At 45.8% G+C, this 25,850-nt stretch overlaps 1 protein-coding gene across 20 annotated transcripts in view; it reads right to left on the bottom strand.

Annotated features, from left to right (window-relative positions):
* Ablim1 (actin binding LIM protein 1) overlaps positions 1-25,850 on the bottom strand; it is a 294,059-nt gene that overhangs the window by 32,733 nt on the left and 235,476 nt on the right. For 11 of the 20 annotated variants that reach the window (XM_028880968.1, XM_037205826.1, XM_037205831.1 and 8 more), the window contains 4 exons: positions 15,233-15,320; positions 11,471-11,529; positions 3,001-3,078; positions 2,140-2,295 (listed from right to left, as the gene is read on the bottom strand). In XM_028880968.1, coding sequence (XP_028736801.1) covers positions 2,140-2,295; positions 3,001-3,078; positions 11,471-11,529; positions 15,233-15,320 — 381 coding nt within the window. Of the gene's footprint in view, positions 1-2,139; positions 2,296-3,000; positions 3,079-5,741; positions 5,790-9,764; positions 9,849-11,470; positions 11,530-15,232; positions 15,321-25,850 lie in introns of all 20 variants that reach the window. The other 9 variants (XM_028880957.2, XM_028880955.2, XM_037205845.1 and 6 more) reach the window with 2 other exon arrangements.

The raw sequence follows: 25,850 nt of genomic DNA, 5'->3' as shown, positions 1-25,850 counted from the left end.
AGGAATATTATATAATTACAAATATACGGGGCTGGAGAGATGGCTCAGAGGTTAAGAGCACTGGCTGCTCTTCCAGAGGTCCTGAGTTCAATTCCCAGCACCCACATGGTGGCTCACAACCATCTACAATGAAATCTGGTACTCTGTTCTGGCCTGCAGGCATACATGCAGGCAGAACACTGTATACATAATAAATAAACAAATACATATAATTATTATAAAACAGAAAATATTAATTATATATATAACTGGGAATAAATTAAATCCAATCACCACATTTTCATGCCTTTTGGGGAGCAGTGGTATAGAGATAGAATTTTATATGATCCTCGTGCTCAGTATCCCAAAGGCTAGACTGATACAAGTACCTCAGGCCTTTTGTTCATCTCATGGAAATCTAGAAGCACAGTGGGATGCTACAGACTACAGTCTGGTGCTATGGATATCTCTCTGTATGCTGTGAATGTGTTGCTCTGATTGGTTAATAAATAAAATACTGATTGGCCAGTAGCCAGGCAGGAAGTATGGGCAGGACAAGCAGAGAAGAGAATTTGGGGAACAGGAAGGCTGAAGCAGGAGACGCTGCCACCCACCACCATAAAAAATAAGATGTAAAGATACCGGTAAGCCACGAGCCATGTGGCAAGGTATAGATTTACAAAGATGGGTTAATTTAAGATGTAAGATCTAGCTAGAAAGAAGCCTGAGCCATTAGGCCATACAGTTTTAATTAATATAAGCCTCTGTTGTTTATTTGGCTCTGAGCAGCTGTGGGGCTGGGCGGGACTGAAGAAAACTCCAGCTACAGTCTGGTTTAACCTTGGCTGAAGAGCTGAGTTAAGTTCATTACTTGGTAATATCTCTCTGAATGGAGTCCAATCAGGCTACAGAGGACTCCAATTTAAATAACAAATAAAATAGAGGACAGACGTGAGTGTCATGCTGTGGGAAAGCATGTGTCTGTTAGTCTGTTCAAGCTGTAATAACAACAATAATAATAAAGGGAAAAATGAGAATAAATTAAGGGGTTGAAGGATCAGGGTCGGAGGTGGCGTAGTGAACTCCCACCCCAGGAGGGCACAGGGTCAGAGCTCTTTGGGCGGAGAGGCTCTGGCCCAGCAGAAGGACAGGCCTGCTTCCTGAGCAGTAATAAGCCTTAGAAGACAGCCACAGTAGTGGTCCCTGCCAGGCTGAGCATGTGCTGAGCATGTGCCAGCCTGCCCCTCTGCCCACAGCTGGGCAGAGTTTCTTTAATCCATATAGACACCTGGGAGGAGCTATCTACCATAATTCTGTTTTCCTGATGAGAAACTGGGATCACAATGGCTGTCACATGACCAAGTCAAACCCAGCCCGTGGTGATACTTGAGGCTGAATTCCAGCAATTGATTCTAGGAACCCCACTACCATAGTGTCCCCTCTCCATAACCCCCTCCATTAAGATGCTGGAAACCGAATCTACTAAAATTTAGGGGTGTGGTCTCACTTCTCATGATCCCTAGAAATATACTTCCAGCTTATCCTAAGGCCAAGATACCCCAAGACCCTCCTTCCCTTAACAGTGCCCTTCCCCAGCCCCTCCTTTATTCCCCTCCCCCAGACCCCCCCCAGCCCCTCCCCACAACCTCAGGTCCACCCCAGCACCTAACTCACCCTTCACAGGTGTTTTAGCATGCAACTGACTAATTGCCCACCTCTTCACACCCTCCTTTAGGACAAGGGCGTTGTAGGATATTTGTACACTGGATGAGATATATTGCTGTGATTGGTTTAATAAAGAGCTGAATGACTATTAGCTAGGCAAGGGGTATAGGTGGGACTTCGGGGCAGGGAGAGAAGAAGTAGGAGATGTATCTAGAGGTGAGAGAGATGAGGAATGAGTTGAGCACACAGAATGGGATGGAGGTAAAACGCCATGTGGTAGAACATAGATTAATAAAAATATGTGTTGATTTAAGTTATAAGAGCTAGTTAAAAACAAGCCTAAGCTAAAGTCAAGCTTTCATAATTAATAATAAGACCAGTTACAGGACTCTTCAGTGGGTGGGCAAAGTCTGGCTTAGTTTAGTAGTTCTTACACAGGTGAGTGAAAAGAGTGGATGGGTACCATGTGGTTTGCAGCCCCTGGGAATCCATTACCTCTCCAAGGCTCTGTCTCTCCTGCTTGTCCTCATAGCCTGAAGTGTAGAAGGGCTCATAGGTAATGAGGTCTGGACGCTCAATATCATAAATTGCCTTGACCTTGGGAATAGCTGCTAAATCCTTGTAATCCAGTATTTCATTGTCTACTTTTGCCTGTCAGAGTCAAACAGAAGAAAAATTAATCCTCTATTTCAGCTTGTTGAGAAATTATCCTCTGTGCTCTTTACTCCTCATTTAAAATGTGACCCTTAAAACAAACTAAAATGCCTTGCTGAGTGATGTCATACCCTTTAGAAAGTTGTCCCTTGATGCCTCTATTAATCACACTTAAAAATTAAAAAAATCATCAAAGGCTTAATAAAGGGTAGGATTTAATGAATAGAGAAATATATCAACCTTCAGAATAGTTTCCTAAGTTTATTACGGGGGCAGGGCAGGGGAACGGGACAAGCTCAAGTAGATGGTCAATAAATCCTTGAAGATTGATAAATACAAGTAACTGCATATTGAATGAAATAAATATGTAAATACCTTTGTGGCAGACTTTAAGAACACTTGAAGCAGCAGTATAAAATGTGCAGTTAATCTCCAAATATCTATATACATGTTAGATGTGACAAGCTTTCAAGCCCTATACCATGTGACTGCACTTTTGGGTCATCTTTCGATACGATGATCATAGGTTGAACTATCGAAGGAAGTATGACTGAGAAGCCTGAATGACAAAGAGAAATTGGGATCTTCTAACAGGATCACAGATCCCTATGGATCAGCTTCCTTTCTTGGACTCTCTATCCCGCTATTCCAATGCTCGAACTCACATGCTCCCGAAATGTCCCTTCTGGACGTGATACTCACATAGATAGTATGGCCTGGTGAGCCAGGGATGCTGGAGCCGGGTCTAGAATAAATACTTTCAGAGGAGGTCCTGGTGGGCTGCAAAATAAACATCAAGTGGCTTGTCAGACTCCCGATCATGCTCTTCAGCATCCAGACTGGCCCGGGCACCCAAGCTTCGTGGAAAACTCAACCAGCTAAAAAAGGATAGCCCTGTGAGTGTGGTGTAGGAGGAAGAGCACACACTTGAAGAAAATGGCCTGAAAACTAGTGCCATGGTGGCTTTCTTGGTCCTTCCTCTTCCTTGTCTCTTAAAGAACCTTGGACTTGAGCTTGGAGCATATCATGAAGCTGCCCAGTTCCATGGTAGGCCCAGCATCCCAGCTCCATTCACCAGCTCTGCTCTTCAGAACCACGGCAATGTGCATCTTTGCCCCTCCACGGGCTTCCTGCTCTCACCTCTGCCTTCCTTCGATTAACTTGGCACTGAAGAGTTATTTCAAGAGGGACCTTGGAAGAACCCGGCTCCTTGTCAATGCCCATAGGGCCAATTTAGTGTCACATCAGAACTGCTGGGGCCTCAGGATCAGGTCTCACCCTTCTGCCATGGCCACACTCATCACCTGCCCTCACGCGCAGAACGAGCCTCGTGACCCTGCCTCGAGCTGTTTACCCTAGCTGTTCCATTAACCGACCTCTCTCACCACCATTTTCCTTGGCTGGCTCTTTTTCTCCCTTCAATTAACTCAAACTTGCCTCCTCAGAGGGCCCCCACTTCTTCCTCAGTCCACAGATGGTTCCCCTTGCTGTTGTCTCTCATAGCCAAACCTAATTTTTCCTTTATGAATCAATTCCTGATGAGATGTTGGTTGATTTCCTTCTACTGTGCCTGCTTCTCTAGTTAACATTGCCAGGTCTCCCGTTATTAGAGGAACAGTACACAGAGGTATAAATATTTGGAGCAAAGTATGATGTATCAATTATCTGTCTGCAAATTCTCAGTTTATTACATAGGTTAAGTCTACCCAGAGTCCCTGAGGTAAGGTGAGTGATGAGCCCCTGTGAAGACAGAAGAGGGCTGGGGGAAGAAGGATGGATCAGAGGCTTGGCGTGTTCTGGGACATTCTATAAAGAAAGCAAAGGCCTCTTGAGAGTCCTCCTCTTGCCTGTGCAGCTAATTCCTGGAGAGTAGAATTTGTAGAGCTGAAATAGGTACGGGCCCTTCTCCTCCGGACACAGTTGGTTTCAGTATGCCGTACTTTGGACGGGACAGAAAGCACCCAGAAGAACTTGTACATACAGGGTTCTGGGTAACTCATGTCTGAAGAAGGAACCACGGGGCCACCTGCCAGCTCAGGGCCACCGTGGTCAGCTCCCTGTGAAAGGCAGGGCCTGCTGGAGACCAGAAGCTGCCGTTCTCTGTGCTTCTGCAATAGCTGGGTAGAGGTGGAGGGAGAAATCACAGGTTCCTCGGAGGAGGGGCGCTGACTCATTCCTCTAGGACTTCTCTCAAGCACCTGGCATGTTCCTGTGCTTTCCTTTAGTTGTGATTAGAGTAAACAATTTCCCAACAACAATGAGTCCTAATGAGGAATATCCCAACTCACCTAACACCACTAAAAATATGCAGTTTCCAGACCCATTTCCTAGCCCAAATATAGATGTGGTACAAGCAAAATGCAAGCCCCCTTTAAAAGAGAGCTGTCACCCCTTAAAAGGGTTGAACACAGTAACGCATGTGGATGTGTGGATGTGTGTGTAGGGGTAATGTATGTGGATGTGTGCATGTGTGTGTGTGGGAGGGGGGTGTAATGCATGTGCATGTGGGGGGGTAATGCATGTGCATGTGTGCATGTGTGTGTGTGGGGGTAATGCATGTGGATGTGGGGGGGTAATGCATGTGGATGTGTGAATGTGTGTGTGTGGGTAATGCATTGTGCATGTGTGGATGTGTGTGTGGGAGGTAATGCATGTGGATGTGTGTGTGTGGGGGTAATGCATGTGGATGTGTGTGTGTGGGGGGGGTAATGCATGTGCATGTGTGTGTGTGGGGGGGGTAATGCATGTGGATCAGAGGGCAAAGCCAACCACTAGTTAGCCATAGAGGCCAGGCAGTGGTGGCACACACCTTTAATCCCAGCACTAGGGAGGTTGAGACAGGAAGTGATACGGCTGGGCAGAGAGAGGATAAGGTGGGAGGAGACAGAAGCTCACTCCTTTCAGCTGAGGAGTTGGTGAGGTGAGAGGTGGCTGTGGCTTTGTCTCTCTGATCTTTCAGCATTTACCCCAATATCTGGCTCCAGTTTTTATTAGACCAGTTAGGATTCGAGCTCCATTCAGTAGTTGGATGCCTGAAAACACCTGGTTTTGTTCCCAATGAGTCTTTTGAAAGCCCTCTAACATCTGTCAGTTGATTCCCTGGAGCCCTTTGCCTATCTGCTCTGCCGTCAGGAGCTACAGAAGTGGAAATAAGATTAAGTGAAGCGATCTTTTGATGTTTCCACCCCAATTCACGCCGCGCTTTAAACACTGACCATTAAACACTTACCGGAGCTCCCCACTTTCCTTAGGAGAGAGCTGGAAAGCCCTTTGCTGCCCGCCCCAGCCCCGCCCTCCAGCGGGAATGCAAAGGCTGCCTCTCTAAAGCCATGCTCTAAGAAGGGGAGAGGAACTACAGAAGTGGGTAACCAGATCAAAGATCTTAGGGCTACTGGCATAAGGTGGCCGCACCTTATGCTAAGCGCTTCTGGCGTTGACAGTACCTGTCTGGGGTTTTTGTTGACGCTCACCAGACAAGGTGGTGCCAGCAGCTGCAGAGGAAGGGATCCTTTTAGAATCAGCACACACTGAGTAAAAGTAAACGGTGAATGAACTCCTTTGGGGAAGACCATGTGTGTCTGGGGAAGACGAAGGAGGAGTCTCTAGTGAACTGGTGCCCGACCTTCCTAACACGGCTGTCAGCTCCAGCAGCCTGCCTCTGCCACCAAGGCAGTTACGTCATGTGCACCCCTTAAAAGTGTCCGCCAGGCACAGCCCGCTCTTGACTCTCTTGTTCCTCTCTTGCCTCTCTTCTTCCTCTTGTCTCTTCCCTGTTCTGTCTGTCTGTCTGTCTGCCTCTCTCATGTCCCCACTTCCACACAGCCTATCACTCTTTCACTCTCTCCTTCCACCGATAAACCTCTTGCACTAACTCTGCTGCATGTGGTGTTTGCTTAGTGCGCACCTTGGCAGGGCCGGAAAGGTACACATGCCACCTTTCTTTCCTTTTTTTAAACCATAATGGCGAGAGACCCTTTAATACAGTTCTTCATGTAGTAGTGACCCCCAACCATAAAATGATTTCGTGGCTACTCCATAACTGAAATTTGTCTACTGTTATGAATTGTAATGTAAATATCTGATATGCACCTCTCAAAGGGGTCATGACCCTCAGCTGAGAAGTGCTCTAAACACGTATCTCCCAGCCAGAGACCACTGCAGGAATGCTATCAGCCTTTGCTAAGGCCAAGGGGTCTGGGTATCTCTGTGTGACCACCCCCTGACCAAAGAGGCCCAAGTCCCCGAACAGAGCAAATACCAGCAATAAGGTAGTGGATACTGCGGAGACATTAGAGAGACAGCAAACCACGTGACTTCCTTGTTCTAGATACACACAAAGCCTGAATCATCAGCTCCCTGAGAAAATACCCATGTGGGATCTGTTGGATCACCACAGATTTGCAAGAGCATCATGGTTCAACAGGTGAATGAATGGGTTTCAGGAAGAAAACAGCCTCGTGCCGTTGGGTAGGTCGGTCGTTCATGCCCTAGCCTTCAATGAACAGCAGCAGGGATGCCTTCTTAGAATGAAAGCAGGTGACCCACGCCAGGTAATTACACACTTGGCCACGAGACTGCCATGTGCTTGGCCTATCATGAATCAGTAATGTGCATAGGTCTCGCTGTTCCTGTGGGGCTGACTCCTCCACATAAACGAAACCAGAACCTATTTTCTTTAAGTATGGTCTCATTTTTAACTTTTACCTGTAATTCAGAAGGATGGAAGGAGTGACTGCTAAATGTAAATTTAAAAAATTACCTTTAGAAGGTGATTGCAACAAAACCAGGGCTTATTTCTGGGGCACAGGTCCCGAATGTCCCCAGTGGGAAGGAAAAGAGGCACCTAACACCTCGGGCTGCTTCACTTACAGAGCAGGGCTTGGGGTGGAGGCAGCAGGCGCCCAGGGCTGCACAGAGGTGAGCGGACTTAAGAGAGCACAGCCACTGTGGAGGTTGGGAGTCTCCAGGCTTCCGGAAGACCCTGGTGAGCAGCCCTCACCTCTTTGTCACCGTTGGACAAGGAGACCTTGACAAACAGCATGCTTTCTCTGCCGGCTCCCAAGCTGTTTACAGCTCTCTGCGTGGAGCTCATGTTGACTTCATTGATATTTATGGCTGAATAATGAGAATCAGATCTCCCTTTTGAACAACAGGCTTGGAAGGGAGCTGTTATTAAAAACAGGTCTCCAACCACACATAACTGCTCCAAATTTCTTTCCTTTTTTGTTTTTTGAGACAGGGTTTCTCTGTGTAGCCCTGGATGTCCTGCATCTCACTCTATAGATCAGGCTGGCCTCAAACTCAGAGATCTACCTGCCTCTGCCTCCTAAGTGCTGGGATTAAAGGTGTGTGCCACCACCACCAGTTTGCCCCAAATTTTTTAAACTGAAGGAACCAGTGTGCCTGCCCCCCCCCTCCATTTAGAAACAAATGAAAATCTGAAAGAGAAGCTTGCTGCCGAGCAGAGGCCCACTTGCAGCGGGGACGACTTTCAGCTGCCCCTGTGGGTTCACAAGACTTCCCTTCTGCTGTCTCTTGGAGCTCTGCCACCAGGGCTGATCTTTAAAATACTGTGAAGATCCTGTGCTGACCAAGCCGGTAACTAGGCGGGCCCTTGGGCCAGGGCAGGGCCTGAGGCCCGGAGTTGGAGAGCCCGAGTCTACAGTGGGTTGCTGTTGGCAGCCTCCACAAGCCTTGGGTAACTGTCTACTGTCTGCCCTCACTTCATGGGTGATGGAACTGAGGATCTGGTCTCTTTTCAATTTCTTTTGAATCGTTTAAAGAAAGAACATGGTGTTTGTAAGGTGGAAGCCCCAGCACTTGCCATCCTTAGTGAGGGTCTGGAAGGCTCGAGACGAAGGTGGAGGTGCTGGGCCGCAACAGAGATGCAGAACGTGTTGGCCAACACCAGACGATTTTGAAAAGTTGCCTGTGGTTTCACAGACCAAGGCTCCCAGTGATTTCTCCAGGACACTCAAAGGAGGTGAAATCAGACCTGGGATGTGACACCAAGTCTCCTCCTGCTCCTGAGGGGGACCTTGGAGCATGCCATGTTCTTCCTCAGTCCAAGGAGGGTCTCAGGAGAGGTTAACACTCCCTTCCTGGTAATCTTAGTGTCTCTCACTGCCCACTTGAGGCAGGCTGGAAAGAACGCGGCCAAGGGGCTCACAGCAACCCGTGCTTCCTGTCTCACTGAGGGGCGTCTCGGGACATCACCTAGGTGTAGGGGGGCCTCCGTGCCAGTGTTCTGGGTAAGAGCTTCTGAGGTCAGCTCTCACAGGAATTCTTAGGAAAGCCTGTGAGAGAGCAGGCAGATCTGGCTTCTGCAGGGTTGGGTAGGCTTTCCCTTCTCCCCGCTGCCCACCACCCTCTCTCTAACTATCGCCACCCCAGGCACTGCTGCCTTTGGCTCCCAGCTTCCATGTGCTCATCTAGCTGCCCATCCCTCCCCATCTCCACATTTAAATCTTATCTGTCCTCAAATTCACAGGCTGTTTCTACCTCCACGTGCCCCTGAGAACCTGCCATCATCAAGGTCCATGTGACCCACACCCTGAGATGCCTTTTGGGTCCATTTTATCATCATCTATCTGTCTTTTCTATCCCTACAGAGCTGGATGTATAGCTTCCGGCCAGCATCATACGGAGTGCATGGTAAATATTTGTTCAGTGAACAAATGTTGGAACACAAGACCAAACAGCAGCTTCCCGTGTGCTAGCTTTAATCAAAACATCAGTGCAGCCATTGCTCAGAAGGAAAAACATCCATTAGAGAAAAACAACAACTGAGTCAGGGTATGAGGTGCACTCATGGGGTGAGGAAAGCCACTACCTGCTACAGAGGCTGAGAAAGTCAGGTGACCAAAAGCATGGAGCTGGGAGATAGAAGGGAGGTGAGGAGGAGGTGGGAGATGGAAGGGGTAGGGGGGGGGGGAGGTGAGATGGAAGGGGTGGGGTGGGGGGAGGTGAGATGGAAGGGGGGGGGGGGGAGGTGAGATGGAAGGGGTGGGAATGGGGGAGGTGAGATGGAAGGGGTGGGGTGGGGGGAGTGAGATGGAAGGGGTGGGGGTGGGGGGAGGTGGAGATGGAAGGGGTGGGAGTGGGGGGAGGTGAGATGAAGGTGTGGGGTGGGGGGGTGGGAGATGGGGGGGTGAGGAGGTGGGAGATGGAGGGGTAAGGGGGGGGGGGGGAGGGGGGGGGGGGGGGGGGTGAGTGGGGGGGGGGGTGGGGGGAGGTGAGATGGAGGGGTGGGAGTGGGGGGAGGTGAGATGGAAGGGGTGGGGTGGGGGGAGGTGAGATGGAAGGGTAGGGGTGGGGGGGGGAGGGGGGGGGGGGGGGGGGGGGGGGGGGGGGGGGGGAGGTGAGATGGGGGGGGGTGGGGGGAGATGGGAGATGGGAGGGGGGGAAGCAGCAGAAGCCTGGGCCTAGGACAGCTGCTCTAAGCCTTGGCCCCACACAGCGCCAACCTGTAGAGCTGGGGACCGTCCTGTGCGACGAATCAGACTTTTGGGATAAAAGAAATCAGATGAAGAACGCTGAATATTTGGTGGCTGCCATGAAACATGAGAGAAAGGAAGAGTCAATAACAAAACAGCCCCATTCCGAAACACCGTGAAAAAGTAAGTAAAAAGACCGAAGGAAAACCAGGAGGAATCAGTGACTGACAGACTCATGGGCCACTCCAGGGGTCAATTGGGGGCCCATGTTAAAAGTATAATAACCGGTCTTCAAATGACAGTATATTTATCTACATATGTTTATTTACATTATGACCCCCTCATTGGGTCCTCTTGACCTAAGACTGTTGCTACAAACGCCCTATGAGGTCTTAAATGTCAAGAATGTTCTTCACTCTGGGGTTGCCCAGAGAGTCCTCAAACATTTTCATTTTGCTATGGAAACTGCTCTAATTTGACATGTGGGAAAAGGCCTGGAAATCTTGGCTCAAGATGTGTGTGTGGAGACACGCCCTTGAAGAGCAAGAGATTAATTCCTCTGTTGAAAATGTTCTCCCCTCAGCCTCACCAGCATCAGTCTGCACCCCACCCATTACTACTGTGTTTCCAGAAGACAGTGAGCTAGAGCCAACCTGCCCCCCAAGGAGGGCATCATGGAGAAGAGCTCTGGAATTTTCTGGAAAGCTCACCAAAGGAACAAAACAAGAAGAAACTCCTCTCGGCCAGAATGCGCAGAATACTTCCCTAGTCTCCCCACAAGCCTTCTAGAGAGTTCCATGGAGACATGTTCCAGTTTGTGTTGTTTTCAGTCATGCTAGGAAGAGGGTCTGCAAACCCCAGCTATCCTGACAGAGCTATGCGCATTCCATCAGTCCGGCCTCATTATCATTCCTCCCGAAGACTTCATCAGGGATGAAGTTAAAAGAAAAAAACAAAAGGTTCTTTAGAAAACGAAAAGCTACTCTGTAGAGAGGGTGAGAAGGATGCGCTACTTGGGTGGTCTGTGGGCAGGGGTTCCAATTAGGCCACAGTTTTACATTCTTAGAGCAAAAGTCTCCACAGGCACCAGCTCTAACGTTCTGGGAAGGTAGTCTGTTGTCCAAACACCCAGGCTTCCTCTAAATTCCAAGCTCTGCCTGCCTGGTGGATGGATGGACTTGGGGGTCGTTGGCTATGTGTGTAAACTGGAGCAGTACACCAGAGGCAGGAAAACCACCCCAACAGTGGCGGGCAGGCCCCCCTGCTGTCCCCTTGCCACCCCACAGCTCATGCCAGCGTTAGCCTGGCCTAAGGCTTTACACCTGAGGCTGGCACCTTTCGGAGCTAGAGCCTGCTCTTTTAAACTTGGATTTGAGACGTCAGCAAACGCACCAGAACTGGGCAACAGGTCCAGAGTCTGGGGTGAAGCGGTAAATAATGGACGAAGCCAAGAGGATCGCCGTGGCTGCCTGATGAATCACTTCTCCCCGAGGTACAGCTGTTCCTCTGGACACCCTCCTAAGGCCCTGACCGCTAAGATAGGGCTGGTGGAGTCCAACACAAGCACTGCGAACAATTACATACATTTGCGGGGGAGGGAGCCCTCCTAGCTGGCCAAGCGGCCTTTGACCTCGGGTTTTCCATCAGAAAAAAAAGTACTTCTCCCCAAGCCCAGGAACTGGTGGCCGCATGTGCCCGTGACCTCCAGAGCACCCTGGCTCCGGCTGCTTCCTTACCCGCAGCTTCTCCTCTGTCTTGGTGGACTGCTTACAGTCGGGATGCCACACGGTAGAACCTGGAGAGACACAATGAACCACTGGGAATACAGGAGATAGAAAGAAAGCGCAGTTCTGTGGAGCAGACCTTCCAGAGCAGCTCAGACCCCCTATCCCCAGAGGAGGATCCCACGCCTATGTGACCTATGACCCTGAAGTCAATTCTATTCTCTGAGTGAATACTGAGCTTGGGCTATATTCGGCACAATGGAGGCCACAGAACCAGGCCTGAGAGCAATGAATGTAAGAGATGTTTTGCTTTTAATGGGTTACTTTTTCTTTTTAAAAGATATGATTATTCCTTAAAAGTAACACATGAGGAGGGCAGTGGTGGCGCACACCTTTAATCCCAGCACTCATAAGGCAGAGGCAGGTCAGTCTCTGAATTTGAGGCCAGCCTGGTGTACAGAGAGAGTTCCAGGACAGCCAGGGCTACACAGAGAAACCCTGTCTCGAACCCCTACCCCTACCCCCCCCAAAAAAAAAGTAACACATGAGTGCTTACTACTAGCTCCATTTATTTTCAGAATTTAAAACTATGCTTACATAATGTCAAAACATCCAAGTCACTTCATCAAGAGAAGTCAAACTAGATAGACTACGTCTAGGTGTAAAACCCGACTTTTTAACTTATCCACATCTATAGTTACCCACACATAGATGACTTTTTCATTCACCCACGTCTATGGTTACCCACACTTAGACGAGAAATCCACTGACAACGTTGTTGAAGCTAGTTTATAAATCTTTCGACTTTTTAATTAACTAAAACAAAACACACAAACAAAACCCCCTTTGATTTAATTCATCAAGTCATTATCTGTGTGGCATTTCCTGTTCCTGCTCCATTATCTGGGTGGCATTTCCTGCTCCTGCTCCATTATCTGTGTGGCATTTCCTGTTCCTGCTCCATTATCTGTGTGGCATTTCCTGTTCCTGCTCCATTATCTGGGTGGCATTTTCTGCTATTTCTTGTCTTTCCTGTTCTTCATTATCTGTGATTTTTTTGCTTTATTTTCTTTCTATTCCTGCTCCATTATCTGGGTGGCATCTCCTGCTCCTGCTCCAGGATCCCCCATTCTCAGACTATGAAGAACTTTCATGGGTGACATAGGTACCAAAGAATTAAAAAGCTTAAAGTTCTTGTCTCCAGACTCCAGACCTGCCATGACTGTGTATGACTAGATATGTAATAGGTGTTATATACATGTATGACTATGGGAGAGGATGGTATGTAAATTCTGTGTCCACATATGGATTTCTTCAGAGGTTTGGAGGGACTGAAGAACACGGCTCACTTGGAAAGACTCAGGCTAGTGAAACTACCGGATGGAAATTAGTGATTGCCACACCTCAGAGACTCGAAACCACCACCAGTCTTTGTGTATATACAGAATTGTTTCAATTTTGTCTCCCAGGCAGCAACCTGTGTGTACACCAGAAGCCACCAAATTAACTCACGAATGATCTTTACTTCTGTCTTAGTTAGGGTTTCTATTACTGTGAAAAGACACCATGACCATGGCAACTCTTATATAAAGGAAAACATTTAACTGAGTGGCTTACAATTCAGAGGCTCAGTCCACTATCATCATGGTGGGACATGGTGGCATGCAGGAGATGTGGTGCTGGAGAGGCAGCTGAGAGTTCTACATCTTACACAGGCAACAGGAAGTGGTCTGAGACACTGGGCGTGGCTTGAGCACATATGAGACCTCAAAGTCCACCTTCACAATGACACACTTTCTCCCACAAGACCACACCCACTCCAACAAGGCCACACCTCCTAACAGTGCCACTGCCTTTGGGCCATTCCTTTGGAACCACCACAACTGCTGAGCTAAAACACTATCAAAGAAAAGGAAATAGATTCTACTTCAGAATAATACTCCAATCTCTATCGAATAATCATTTCTACTTTTCATCACAGAAAAAGAAGAAGAGGAGGAGGAGGAGAAAAAAAAAGATAAAAGGAGGTTGGAAACAAACAAAAACCAGACCAACATGCAGGTCCCTTCAGCATTGACACTGGCTCAAACTCTGACTACAAAGCACAGGAAATCTCTCCGGAGAACCAAAGGGTCGAACTCAGGCCAGGAGAAGCATTCTCTGGAAGTTTCTACTAAGCAGGAGGCACCAGACAGAACACAGAGTCTGCACACAATGTCAGCATTGTTCTCCAAGGGTCACACACACTGGGAATGTGACCTGAGACAGCATCAGATGCTGAGGAAATGAAGCTTATTCTCAAGGATGCATCAAGAGGGCAGGCATCAGGTAGCACAGCTCCACTCCAGAGGAGATTGAGAACCACCCCTGGGGTTCAGAATGCAGCTCATTTGGGAGGTGAAAGTATTTGTGCGCAGTTTGAACCCTGTTTAGCATCTGGACCCTATGTGAACATCTAGTTCACACCACACACCTGTTTCTCTGCTCTTAGCAGACACAGGCTTGGGAGTATATAACATCTAAAAGCAGGCCTGGAGATACACTGGGAACTAATCAGCTTTCTGCAAAAATGCAAAGTGACACCTGCCCATTGGCATTGCAGATGTATGACTAGTCCATGGGAAAATGTGTCCTATGAAGCCCCTAGAGATCACAAAGGTGGCACCTGTCACTTGCCACTTTCAACACTCAGTGGTGTGTTTCACCACAATTTTTCAGAGCAATCAGCTAACCCTGAAAAGGCACTAAACTTGCTTTTTCTAAACTCGTGAGCATTTTTTAGGGAGAGAGTAGTCAAGTCTGTGTTTTAACGTTTCACACGCATGTCTAGAGCCTTTGCTTTGTTGCACAAAAACAAAACTGTGAAAGCCGAGCAAACCATTCATTAAAGTCACACATAGTGTTCAGTGTGAAGAAGAAGGCAGAAACGACATGCGGAGGCCACCAAGACCCGCAATTACCAAGCCAAACAAGCAATCGCTCTTACAGCTTGAGCTAATTGTTCTGATAAATCTTTGTCTAATTAATGACTCTTCCAGCTAAAAATAGCAGAATGCTTACAGTCATGGTGTTGTTTGACTGGAAGAGAATCTGTGCCTATGACTTCTCCAAGAGGCTTCGGAATTTTAGGAGGTATCAGAATCAATCATAGTTTCACACTGGAGACATTTATCAAAATTATTCTTAATTTAAAAAAAGTTATGGGTCTTTGGGAATGAAGACTTCCTTGTTACCACAAGTATCTTACTCTTGCAGGGACCGTGGGTCCCCGTTCAGTCTCTCCATATGCACTGTGTCCTCTTAGTGGGTGTAGCAATGGCTGTGATGTCAGAGGCCAGCAGGCTTGGACGGAAAAAGGCCTCCCTCAAAGGGCAGCGAAAGGAGAAAAGACAGAGTGGCCATGCAAACCAACACTTCTCGAAACTTCTAAAACACTTTCTCTCTCCTTTTGATCTTTTGTTTCCCCAGACATACTCGTAGGATGAGTTAGAGGAGCACCTGCTGGTCTTCACAGTCCCTCACATCCACAGGAGCGAGTGTGAGTCTTTCCAGCAGTACCATGAGCTCATTCCCTAACAGGCTCTGGGGCTCTCTGCCAGCGTGTCAATTGCTTGGCTGATTAACACAAACTGATGAGGTAACTTCTGGCACAATCCTGTTGAGGAACCGCTCAGCTAATAAAATCCCTCCTTCTCTAAAACACAATCCAACAAACACAGCAAGATCATCTTCCTCAGGTGTGGCACACCCACTCTGCTCTCCAGTCCATCTTACCTTGAAGATACATTTCTTCTCCTTCTGTGAACATCTGGTTGCATCTGCTGCATCGTGCGCAGCTGGGGTGATAGTGTTTGTCACCTGCCTGCATGAAAAAAAAAAAAAAAAAAAAAACAGAAGATGTCATGCTTACCCCATTAAATAAATGGCTCCTACATCCTTTTCTAGACTTGAGGGATTAGAAAAAAAGAGAAGATTTGAGGAAAAAAATAATTGTCAGGTTGGCCAAACTCCCCATCCTATCAGTCCTACATGGTAAAGCCAACCTCACTGGGCCTGAACAGGGCTCTCAGGGCATTCATTCCCAGAATGATGGTAGCCTTGTCTCTTGGGGTTTCAGCCTCCTAAACCCTCCTTGTCTAGGCTTTCTGGAAGGTTTGCCAGTCAGACAACTCAAACCGGGAAGATGTCTACTGTGTCTTCCCTAAGCACCACCTTAAAGTTAACGTAGAAGTTTATGTTGGAGGCTAAAGAAGGGTAATATTAACCCACTAAAAAGAAATGGTGGGGCTGAGGAGAATGCTCAGTTAGTAAACCAACTGCTATACAAGCCTGAAAAACCAAGTCCAGTCCCAGTGAATCCAGGTAAAGAAGCCAAAGAGGTACAGAGAGGTGGAGACACATGGATCCCTGGGCTCACAAGCCTGCCTAGCCTACTTGGAGAGTTCAAGGCCAAGTGATAAAATCTGTCTCAAAAAGCCAGGTGGATGGAGCCTGAGGATGACCTCTAGCCTCCAGGTGCACACATACATATGTGCACACCCACATATGAACATACACCTATAGACACACATATAAATGACCTTATTTAGCATATTTTTGCTTTCTTGGCTATGTTATCGGAAAATAATCAGATCTATCCATTTTGTACCAAGGAAAGAAAAAATTCTCTTAAAAGATATCATTTATTGCTTTTGTCTTAAAACTCAGATTCTCTTCTACGCTGTTTACATCCATGTTTGGACAAGGTCTTATTGTAAGAGTTCCCAGAGAAAACATTTTACTGAAGTGGATCTACAGAATTCTCTAGCACTTTACATGCCTAAATATGACAGGTGTCATCACAGCAAGTGTCAACTTCCCAAGGCAAAGTGTCACTGGACACGGGGACAATTCTCTAGACAGGTGTCAGGTCACATTAGTGTCATGGTTCAAAAGCAAGCTTGACTGAAACAGGATCCTTCATTCATGGCTTAGCAAAGAATCTTCCTTCACCTCAGAACGATTAACTATGCTCTGCAATTAAATCATTTTTATCAGCCAATTGAGAAAGCACTTCTTTTGAACTCACATGGCAGTGGCAGGGCTGAGACAGAGAAGCGGCTGCTTCCTGTTCTGACCCTGTGTGGAGCCTCAACAGGAAGTCAGGGGCTTGGCCTGATTCCTGTCTCACATCCCCTTGTAGAAACTACAGGCGCCCTCATCAGCCGCATTGAGAGGGGGTGCAAAGCTACTCAAGACGCTTAACCAGAAGGAAATAGTAGAGGTATTTAAAGTAGAAGCTGGGACATGACAGCTTTCAATGGCATCTGCCAGAAAAATCTCAGAACTGGCGGTCTTGTAGTCTACTACTATTTCTTATTAATTTAGAAACTTTAAATTTTATTTGGGGAGGATTGTGGGACAGGGTTGCAAGCGGTAAGTTAAGAAGTATGAATATAAAGTGGCTTTGGCCCTTAACATCCACAAAGTCAGGTGTGGGCGGAAGGCAGAAGAAAGCTTTCACTCAGTTTCCAAGCCAGGCAGCGATGTCAACGCAGAGGGTCAAGTTAGTTTGGATAATCTCTGGGTCCTCACGGAAGTGAAGGGTTAATGAGTCCTTGGCAGGAATCTGCTGTCAGCTGTGGTAAAATGCACAGCCCTCAGTGAACTACAGACACAAAGAATTTCTCCAGGTGGATAAAGTTGGTTTGCCTTCGCTAGTAGTGAAACGTTAGAAAATTCTAATTAGGCACAGGAATAAGATAAAGATACACATTTACCAATACATCCTAAGGGTTTGCAGCCCAAGCCAATGTGAGAAGTCATGAAAGATAAGTATACAAAGGTCACCAATAAAAGAATTTTGTCAATTAAGTAGAAACACACACACACACACACACACACACACACACACACACACACACACTTTCTTATTCATGGAAATGCCATGGAAAATGAGTCACCATTTGTAATAGTAACAAATAAACTATGCAAAACAAGATGTGTGTAAAGACAGGTACATAACTAAAGACCTTAACAGAAGTAACTCAAAATTTTACTAAAAATTGTCAAAATGCTGACTTATCTAAATCAACCTGTTAATGCAATATATTCCCCATCAAAAGCCCCCACAGGCATTTCCTTTGGCATCACTGGCAGAATGCTTCTACACATGCATATGAAAGGAAACACAAACGTATTTTCAAAAAGACACCAGCAAAGAGAGGGAGTTTTCCTTCTTGATTTGAAAGTTGTAAGGCTAAGATAACAGCATGAACAGCATCATGGAACATCAGAGCAGACAGTGGAAAAAGCTGTGTGTGCATACACACAAGAGAATTTACTTGATCATCAAAATAAATTCCAAATACATTAGAATAGATTTTTCAATAAATGATGAGCACAATTGGTTGTCCATTTAAAAAAATAAATCTTGATTCCTTACACAATCAATTAAAAAATTTTTATGGAGTTTATAAAGACCAAAATTGGAAAAAATAGTATTATTGGGACACACAAACTTTTTAAAAATTGTTCATTAAAAAATAAGCAGGGTCAAAAGACAAAATTGAGAAACAACAAAGGGAAATACTGATCTATGTACAAAAATACAGCTCTCTAGACAGAAAGTTAAGAGAGATCATACAAAAAAACCGCCACATGTTTCTGGCAAAGGATTGGTAAGAATGTATAAGGAGTGTCGGTGAGAGGCATAAACGCCAATACAGTAAAGGGCAATTGCCAAAGAAAATGTGGGTGATTCACAAAAATCAACAACAGGGCAGAAGGAGGAGCATGAGGAAGAGGAGGGAGGGAGGGCAAGTTAGTTAGCATGTTAGTAAGTTCGTTCAAGTTAGTCAGTTATTAAGTACAGTTAGTAAGCAAGTTAGTTAGTTAATTAGTTGGTTCAACCCTAGCAGTAATAACCAGGAAAACATGGGTTTGATTTGTTTCATCAACCTGGTAAGGAAGAAAAGAAATCCATCATGATGAAGTAGTTAGGAACGCTGTACACTGCGGTGACCAAGGAGGAGAGAAAGGGCATTGTCCGAATGGTCGCAGAGACGGTGGAGGGCGTGCCAAGGCCACGCGGCAGGGCTCTGGTCTGTAAATCAAACCGTCACACTGAGAGGGAGCAACATCTTCCCCCACGTGCTTGTTCGAGAGGCCAAACACGGCAACAGATTCCTGTCAGTCACCACACAAGCAGCCTAGCATCCTTGGGACTTCTCTGTCCTGGAAACAGTGCAGGCCTGAGGGCTCAAGGACAAGAGCCCCTCCTTTGCGTGGGTGAGCCACCATGACTCCTGTTCCCTTTCTCTATATGGACCCACGACAGTTCACAGGCAAGCCCCATGTACAGGAAAAGAGTCAGAGCTGGACACACTTGCAGGGTCATATGCAAACTGAGCGAAACTCAGATATAGCTGAACCCCAAATCATTTAAATTGGAGTCATTTTTAGAAGGGAAAGTTTTTCAGATTATGAGCAATAGATACCAAATGGAGAACAAGCATGGCTTATTATAGAGCAGGCTTGTAAAGCACAGCCGGGCTCTGTGGTGGCAGGTGGCAGTCTGAGGGGTGGTGTGCCTGGTACCAGGCCCCAGGCACACAGCTTGCTACTCTAGCTGTGCCTAAGACTGAGAGACCAGACATGTCATTGCATGCCAGAACTCTGGCAATTCCATTCTCCACTTAAAAAAAAAAAAAAAAAAAAAAAATCTGAAAATCTGCCAGACATGGAGGCTCACAACCTGTAATCCAAGCTCTTCGGAGGCAAGGGAAGAGGACTGCCAGTCACCCGAGGCCGACAGTGAGTCACAACCCTTACAACCGCACACCAGTCTTATGACTACTTAAAATACACATTAAAACAGCACTCGGGCAGAGGCAGGCAGATCTCTGAGAAACAAGCCTGGTCTACACTGCAAATTTTAGGTCAACCAAGGCTTCATAGTGAGACCTTGCCTCAAACAAAACAAAACAAAACAAAAAACAAAACAAAAAAAAACCAAATCAAACAACAATAACAAATTTTTAAAGATTTTTAGAAATTCATATTAGAAAGCTACATTCTAGCTAGCATTAGATGCCACAAGAAATGCAGTTTGATTATTTAGCTGAATTTTCGAAGTGCCTTCCTACACATCCTAATGCTAAACATACAAAACCAAATAAAAACCAAACAAGCCACCTGCCCTTAACAGTGCTGATCACGTCGATGGTTATTATATCATTTGGCCAATCTCTAACACATAAGCTAGAACTCTGAGGAAATGCTATCTATTGTAAGGTTTAATGCACGATACCAAGTTTTTATTACACCCACGGTTGTCTGGAAGAGAAGGAAGAAGTTTTCAATTCCTTAAGGACATGGAGCAGCTCTAAGGCTTGGGAGTCAGTTCTTGGTACCCACAGAGCCTCAATTCTGTTACTACTTACCTTCCTAAGCCCTGGGACACTTTTTGAAAAAGTGTCGAGTAGTGTCAACAACACAATTTCACCCCCCACTCAGATGTAAAATCCTGCTTGTGTGTGAAATCCCACATTACTATACACTCCCAAACAGGGTTGGAGAAGGCCACTTGGGTAGGGAGAGGGAACCTCTCCCTGGAGGGAAGAGAGCTTTGCCAGATACTCCATCCTGGGGATTCAGAGGCCCTGACTAGCCCTGGGCTGACTGAATAATAGGCTACAGGCCAGAGGGAAAGAGAACCACAATTATGGAGCCCTTCCTGGGCCCATAATCTTCTAGATTCCAGGCTGCCAGCTGTCCCTGTTAGCTCCTCTTTTTCCTCTTCCTGGAGTGCACTACTCAGGCCCAACTCCTTGAGGCCGACCTTTGTTGATTTATCACGCATGTCCTACCTACTTTGAGACAGACTTACAACACTGTTGGAGTGAGGATCAGCGTGCTAAAACAATTGATCAAAGGCGCCTGCTGCGATCTGAGCACTTTAATAGATGTGGCCAAGAACAGGCCATTTCTTTAAGAAACAATCACACACAAGAATCAGTGGAGAGACCCAGGGCTTGACTATTCACAGGTGTTTGGGGCTGGCTTCCCATAATGCCCTGCTCTGTGTCAGGTACTGTTGTGTGATATTAGTTTAAGATGTATTACATTTCTTTATGCTGTGGAACATTTGTTTAATGATACAAAGATGTGCTACATTCTTTTATGTTGCATGTGTGTAACTCTGTGAAGCTGTGTTACTTTGCCTGTCTAAAATACCTGATGGTCTAATAAAGATCTAAAAGGTCAATAGCAAGGTAGGAGAGGGATAGGTGGGGCTGGCAGGCATAGAGAATAGGAGGAAAAATCTAGGGAAGAGAGTGAGAAGCAAGAAAAGGAGGAGAAGAGGATGTCAGGGCCAGCCACCCAGCCACCCAGCCACTCAGCCACCCAGCCACCCAGCCACCCAGCCACCCAGCCACCCAGCCAGCTAAGGAGTAAGAAGGAAAGAAAGATATATAAAGAAAGGTAAAAAGCCCAGGGGCAAAATGTAAAGAGAAACAGGATAATTTAAGTTAAAAAGTTGGTTAGAAACAAGCCAAGCTAAGGCCAAGCATTCAAAAGTAAGAATAAGCCTCTGTGTATTTATTTTGGGAGCTGGGTGATAGGCCCCCAAAGAGTAAAAAAACAAAAACAAAAAACCCCCAACAACTACAAGGCACCACACAAGATCTTTTTTAGCTTGTCTCACAACACCCCAAGGAAGTAGGGCTGTGTAACAGACTCATCAGCAAGAAGGAGCTAAATTTGAAATGACCAATTTACTCAGTGCCAGAAGGCAAAGCTGGGCTTTAAACCCAGATTCATCAAATCGGCTCCTAAAAGTACCAGGAGAATTCTCCTTCAGGGATCTTTAATTGTGGGGGAGAGGAATACCCTGATATTAGAACACGTTCACATTCTTCCATGGGCAGACCCCTGAGAAACCAGAGGGTCTGGTCCCTAATGATTCTTTTGTGAAATAGTTTCTGTAGGAGTTACGTGCTATGGATATCACTCTGTATAAATAAACAATGATTGGCCAGTGGCCAGGCAGGAAGTATAGGTGGGACTAAGAGAGAGGAGAAAAGAGGAAACAGGAAGGCAGAGGAGGGACTTCCTGGAGATGCCTCCAGGACAAGGAAGATGTAAGGTACTGATAGGCCACAAGCCACGTGGTAAAGTATAGATTAATAGAAATGGGCTAAATATAAGAGTAAGCGCTAGATAATGATAGGCCTGAGCTAATGGCCAAGCATTTTAAATAATGTAAGAGTCTGTGTGTTTATTTTATAAGTGGGCTCCGGGACTGCTGGGACTTGGTGGGAGCTGGAGAGAAATTCTCCAGCTACAAATGGTGCCCAACGTGTTGGCAAGAGTTTCCACCTAAAACCTGAGTAAAAAGATACTAAAACAGAGCTAAAAATAGTTTCTAGTTGTCTCTTTCAAGTTAGCGGCAGCCTGTGTGTTTGACATACTATCTACTACTATGGCAGGTTCCTAGCGTGTGCGCTCAACCTGCAGTATGACGGGAATGAGGCCTCTGCAAGTGGCACATTAAGCTGCATGGTGGATTTAGCCCTTGCTAGTACAAAACAAAAAAAGAGGTTTCTGGGCTACACGCTGCTTTGATAAAAGCATAGACCCACTATTTCTGAGAGTTGATGGCTTCCAGAACTGGCGAAAAACATACCACTGCCATGTTGGGAAGCTGAAGTGGGCAGAGCCAACAGCCACAGCACCATTTCAATCTTAGAATGCTGCAGTTTAAAGCAGTAGGTTCACAATAAGACTGATTCAGATGGAATAGTTTACAATGTATGTAAAAATGTATGTAGGCTTGAAAGAGAGATAAAAAGGAATATATACAGTTATATAAACAAATAGTTTTTAAAAATAAAGTCTTTAAAGAGAGTAAAATTAATATAAAAAATAAGCCACATAAAGATGGCTATCACACAGAAAATCTGGATTATGTTCTCTTTGATATTCTTAACTGAAGAAAAAAATTGATTGTAAAAGCTGTTGAGTTATGCCAAAATGTATACTTTAAAGGTACCTTGACTTCAAAATTTGGATATAATGATATGTTGCTTTGGAAAAGAGGCTCTGCTTTTGTTTCCACAGAAAAACAGAGGCTATGGATTTGTTCCAGATTAAGATACATCAGGTTTGACCAGCCAAGGCCACCTGAAAGATCTCCGATGACACCATGGCCCAGATGATCCAACATTGAGAACCATTTCAAGGCAACTGGCTCAGATGATACACCCTTACGGACTACCCCATAATCCTAAAATTTTCTTTGTGTCCCCATAAGATACAGCACCCCTCTCCAGCAGGAAGTAGTAAGAGATGCTACGCCCAAATCCCCAAATATACCAAGCTGGCTTTGGAGGTGGAATTGGCTCACTCCCCCTCTAAACCCAGGCATATTGCTGAAAAAAAAAAAAAATGGTTAAGAGATTCTTGTGTCCCAAATCAGAAGAGCCCTCTGGTGTGGGACAGAGAAAAACCAATATTTTTGTTTAAAGCAGGTTGATTATAAATATAATCTCTTTCTAAAGAAGAAAAGGGCATATGATATAGATATATAGGATATAGATATGACGGGATAAAAGGTTAGATTAATGAACCTACTATTAAAGAACAACTTGTTTAAAATGTTTTACATTTGGTATAGATTTTAGTTTATGTTTAAAATGTTTTACATTGGTATAGATTTTAGTTTATTGATACAAGTTTAAACTTAATTTTATTATACTGTATATATATTTCTATTCTCATTTGAGGTATTATGTTTATGTAGCTCATTTAGATTCAAATGGATAATTAATAGATTAATAATTAGTCATCTATGATAATCATACTTATAGCTATGTTAGTTAAGTCTTCTAGGTGTACATAGATATATTTCAGATAGATAAGTAATCTTCAAATACTTCAAAGACCTAGAGAATATGGCATTTAAGATATTTTTAAAAATTTAGACTTTCTAGACAGTGAGACATGTCTGCTCCTGGCAGCACCGGATTTACTTCAGAGAGGAGGATGGGCATCGAAGACACTCCGTATGGAGTTTATCTTCACCTTGGCAAACATAGCCATTTGGGCAAGAAACTGTTTTTGTCTGGACTGCTTGATCGACTAGACATACAGGACCCATAGAAAGATGACCACTAAACTATGCTTGACAAAATGGTCCTTCAGGTTCCTGCTTTGCAGAAAAAACTGCCAGACCTTCTATAGGACACTGAAAAAAATAACCAAGAGACTCTAGCCCTGTGGGCTGAAGACAGATGTCCCAACTTTACAAAGGAACTGTCCAGGCTGTCAGCTGTCTCTGTCTACCCTGCAAGACTCCCGGAAGTTGCTTGCATCCTTTTCCCGTTTCTCAGGTATTATTATATCCTTCTGAGGTCTTTGATGTAGTTGAAACTAGATAGTTACAATTTTCCTTAGTTATGATAAAAGATAAGTTAGATATAAAACCTTAAACTCACAAATATAAGATAGATAGGATATCTTCTTTAATATTGTAACTGTAATTCTTGCTCGATAATTGTTTTGTTATATGTAATTTTACTATGTTAAAGTTAAAACCTTCCTTTTTGAAAAAGAATAAAAGGGGAAGTGCTGTGGATATCGCTCTGCATAAATAAACACTGATGGCCAATGGCCAGGCAGGAAGTATAGGCGGGACTAAGAGAGAGGAGAAAAGAGGAAACAGGAAGGCAAAGGAGGGACTTCCTGGAGCCGCCACCAGGACAAGGAAGATGTAAGGTACTGATAAGCCATGAGCCACGTGGCAAAGTATAGATTAATAGAAATGGGCTAAATATAAGAGTAAGCGCTAGATAATGATAGGCCTGAGCTAACGGCCAAGCATTTTAAATAATGTAAGAGTCTGTGTGTTTATTTTATAAGTGGGCTAAGGGACTGCTGGGGCTTGGCGGGAGCTGGAGAGAAATTCTCCAGCTACAGTTATGAGCAAGGTCAAAGGTGGTAGGGTCAAAGGTAGTAGGGTCAAAGGTGGTCAGTTTGTAAGATGGAAGTTGATTCAGAGATGGAACTTAAAGGCTTCAAAGGAATCAGACAGTTGCTCATCACTGCCCAAACCCTGGCAAACAGGGGTCTGGTTGATGGAGACTTCAGATAAAGGACATGCAGATCATCAGAAGTTGGTGTTGACCAGGAGCATACCAAATCCAAATCCACTGTGCATCATTAACAGTCAAGGACTTTTATTTTTATCTTTTTAAAACTTCTTTGTGTGTGTTTGTGTCAGTTTTCATGAGTGTGTGCACATGCTGTGTGGGCATGCACACCGGGGATTTTTCTCAGGTGTCCTCCACCTGACTGTTTGATACAGGCCCTCTCACTGAACCTTGAGATCACTGATTTGGGCAGACTGGCCAGTCAGTAAATTCCAGGGACCCTCCTGCCCCAGCTTCCCAGTTCGGGGATTACAGGTGTATACCACCACATCCAGTTTTTATGTGGACTCTGGGATCCAAACTCAAGTCCATGTGGTTGCATGTCGGCCACTACCAATGGAGCTCTTTCCTCGGGAATCTTTTAGAGATGTTTCTAGTAGCCCTGGAATGGAGCTCAGAAATCAGCCCCTTTAAAAAATATATAAACACTAAAATTAGTCAATGTAGGTCACCACTCACCAGGGGAATGAGGGTCGGGGTGGAATCCAAGCTCCACACCTGACAGCAGCTGAGGAGACCAGGGGGAGGACAAGGACCTGATGCTTGTTTGCCTAGCAGGGGAATGGGTGGGGAGGGAGAGCCCTGCTCAGCTCTCCCCGTCTGTGGAGGACAGTGCTGGTGTTGACTCAGCTCCTTTGCCGCCACTCTTCACCCTGAGTTGGGAGAGGTGACTGGACAGGCCTGATCTCCAGGACGCACACTCATCTGTCCCAGGAGGCCTCTTCCTGAAGCACCATTATGAACGGCCGAATAATGAGGGTGTGCCTCGGCCCCATGTTTGAATGCTGGCACAGGTGAATGAATCGGTCCACCCAGGCAGCTTCCACCAAGCCCAGAAAGTACTACAAGTCTGTGCAAATCCAGCCTCAGTGGGTGAGAACGCCCCAGAATCTGCCCCAGACATCACCACCATGTCACAAGGAGGATGGCAATTTGCTTTCAAAAACAAGGAGACACAAAAATAGCTCTTGTTTGCTTCAGCTGCCTGCTTAAAACCAGAGAGGGGGCAGACAGCTCCCTCCTCAAGCACTTGGGTACATCTCGCGGAAATTCATATCACATTCGCAGACTGGACTGTTGCTGCTTTTCTCGTCTCCTTCCAGGTGATTAACAGCTGTACAGCCATCTCTGTCACTTAGTGGTGCTAAACAAATGTTACCTGTAAATACACGCATCCCCAAAGGACATAACCAGGCTCC

This window comes from Peromyscus leucopus, chromosome 1 (assembly GCF_004664715.2).
Source record: "Peromyscus leucopus breed LL Stock chromosome 1, UCI_PerLeu_2.1, whole genome shotgun sequence".
Classification (NCBI taxonomy): domain Eukaryota; kingdom Metazoa; phylum Chordata; class Mammalia; order Rodentia; family Cricetidae; genus Peromyscus; species Peromyscus leucopus.
This window is presented reverse-complemented; position numbering and strand designations above follow the sequence as displayed.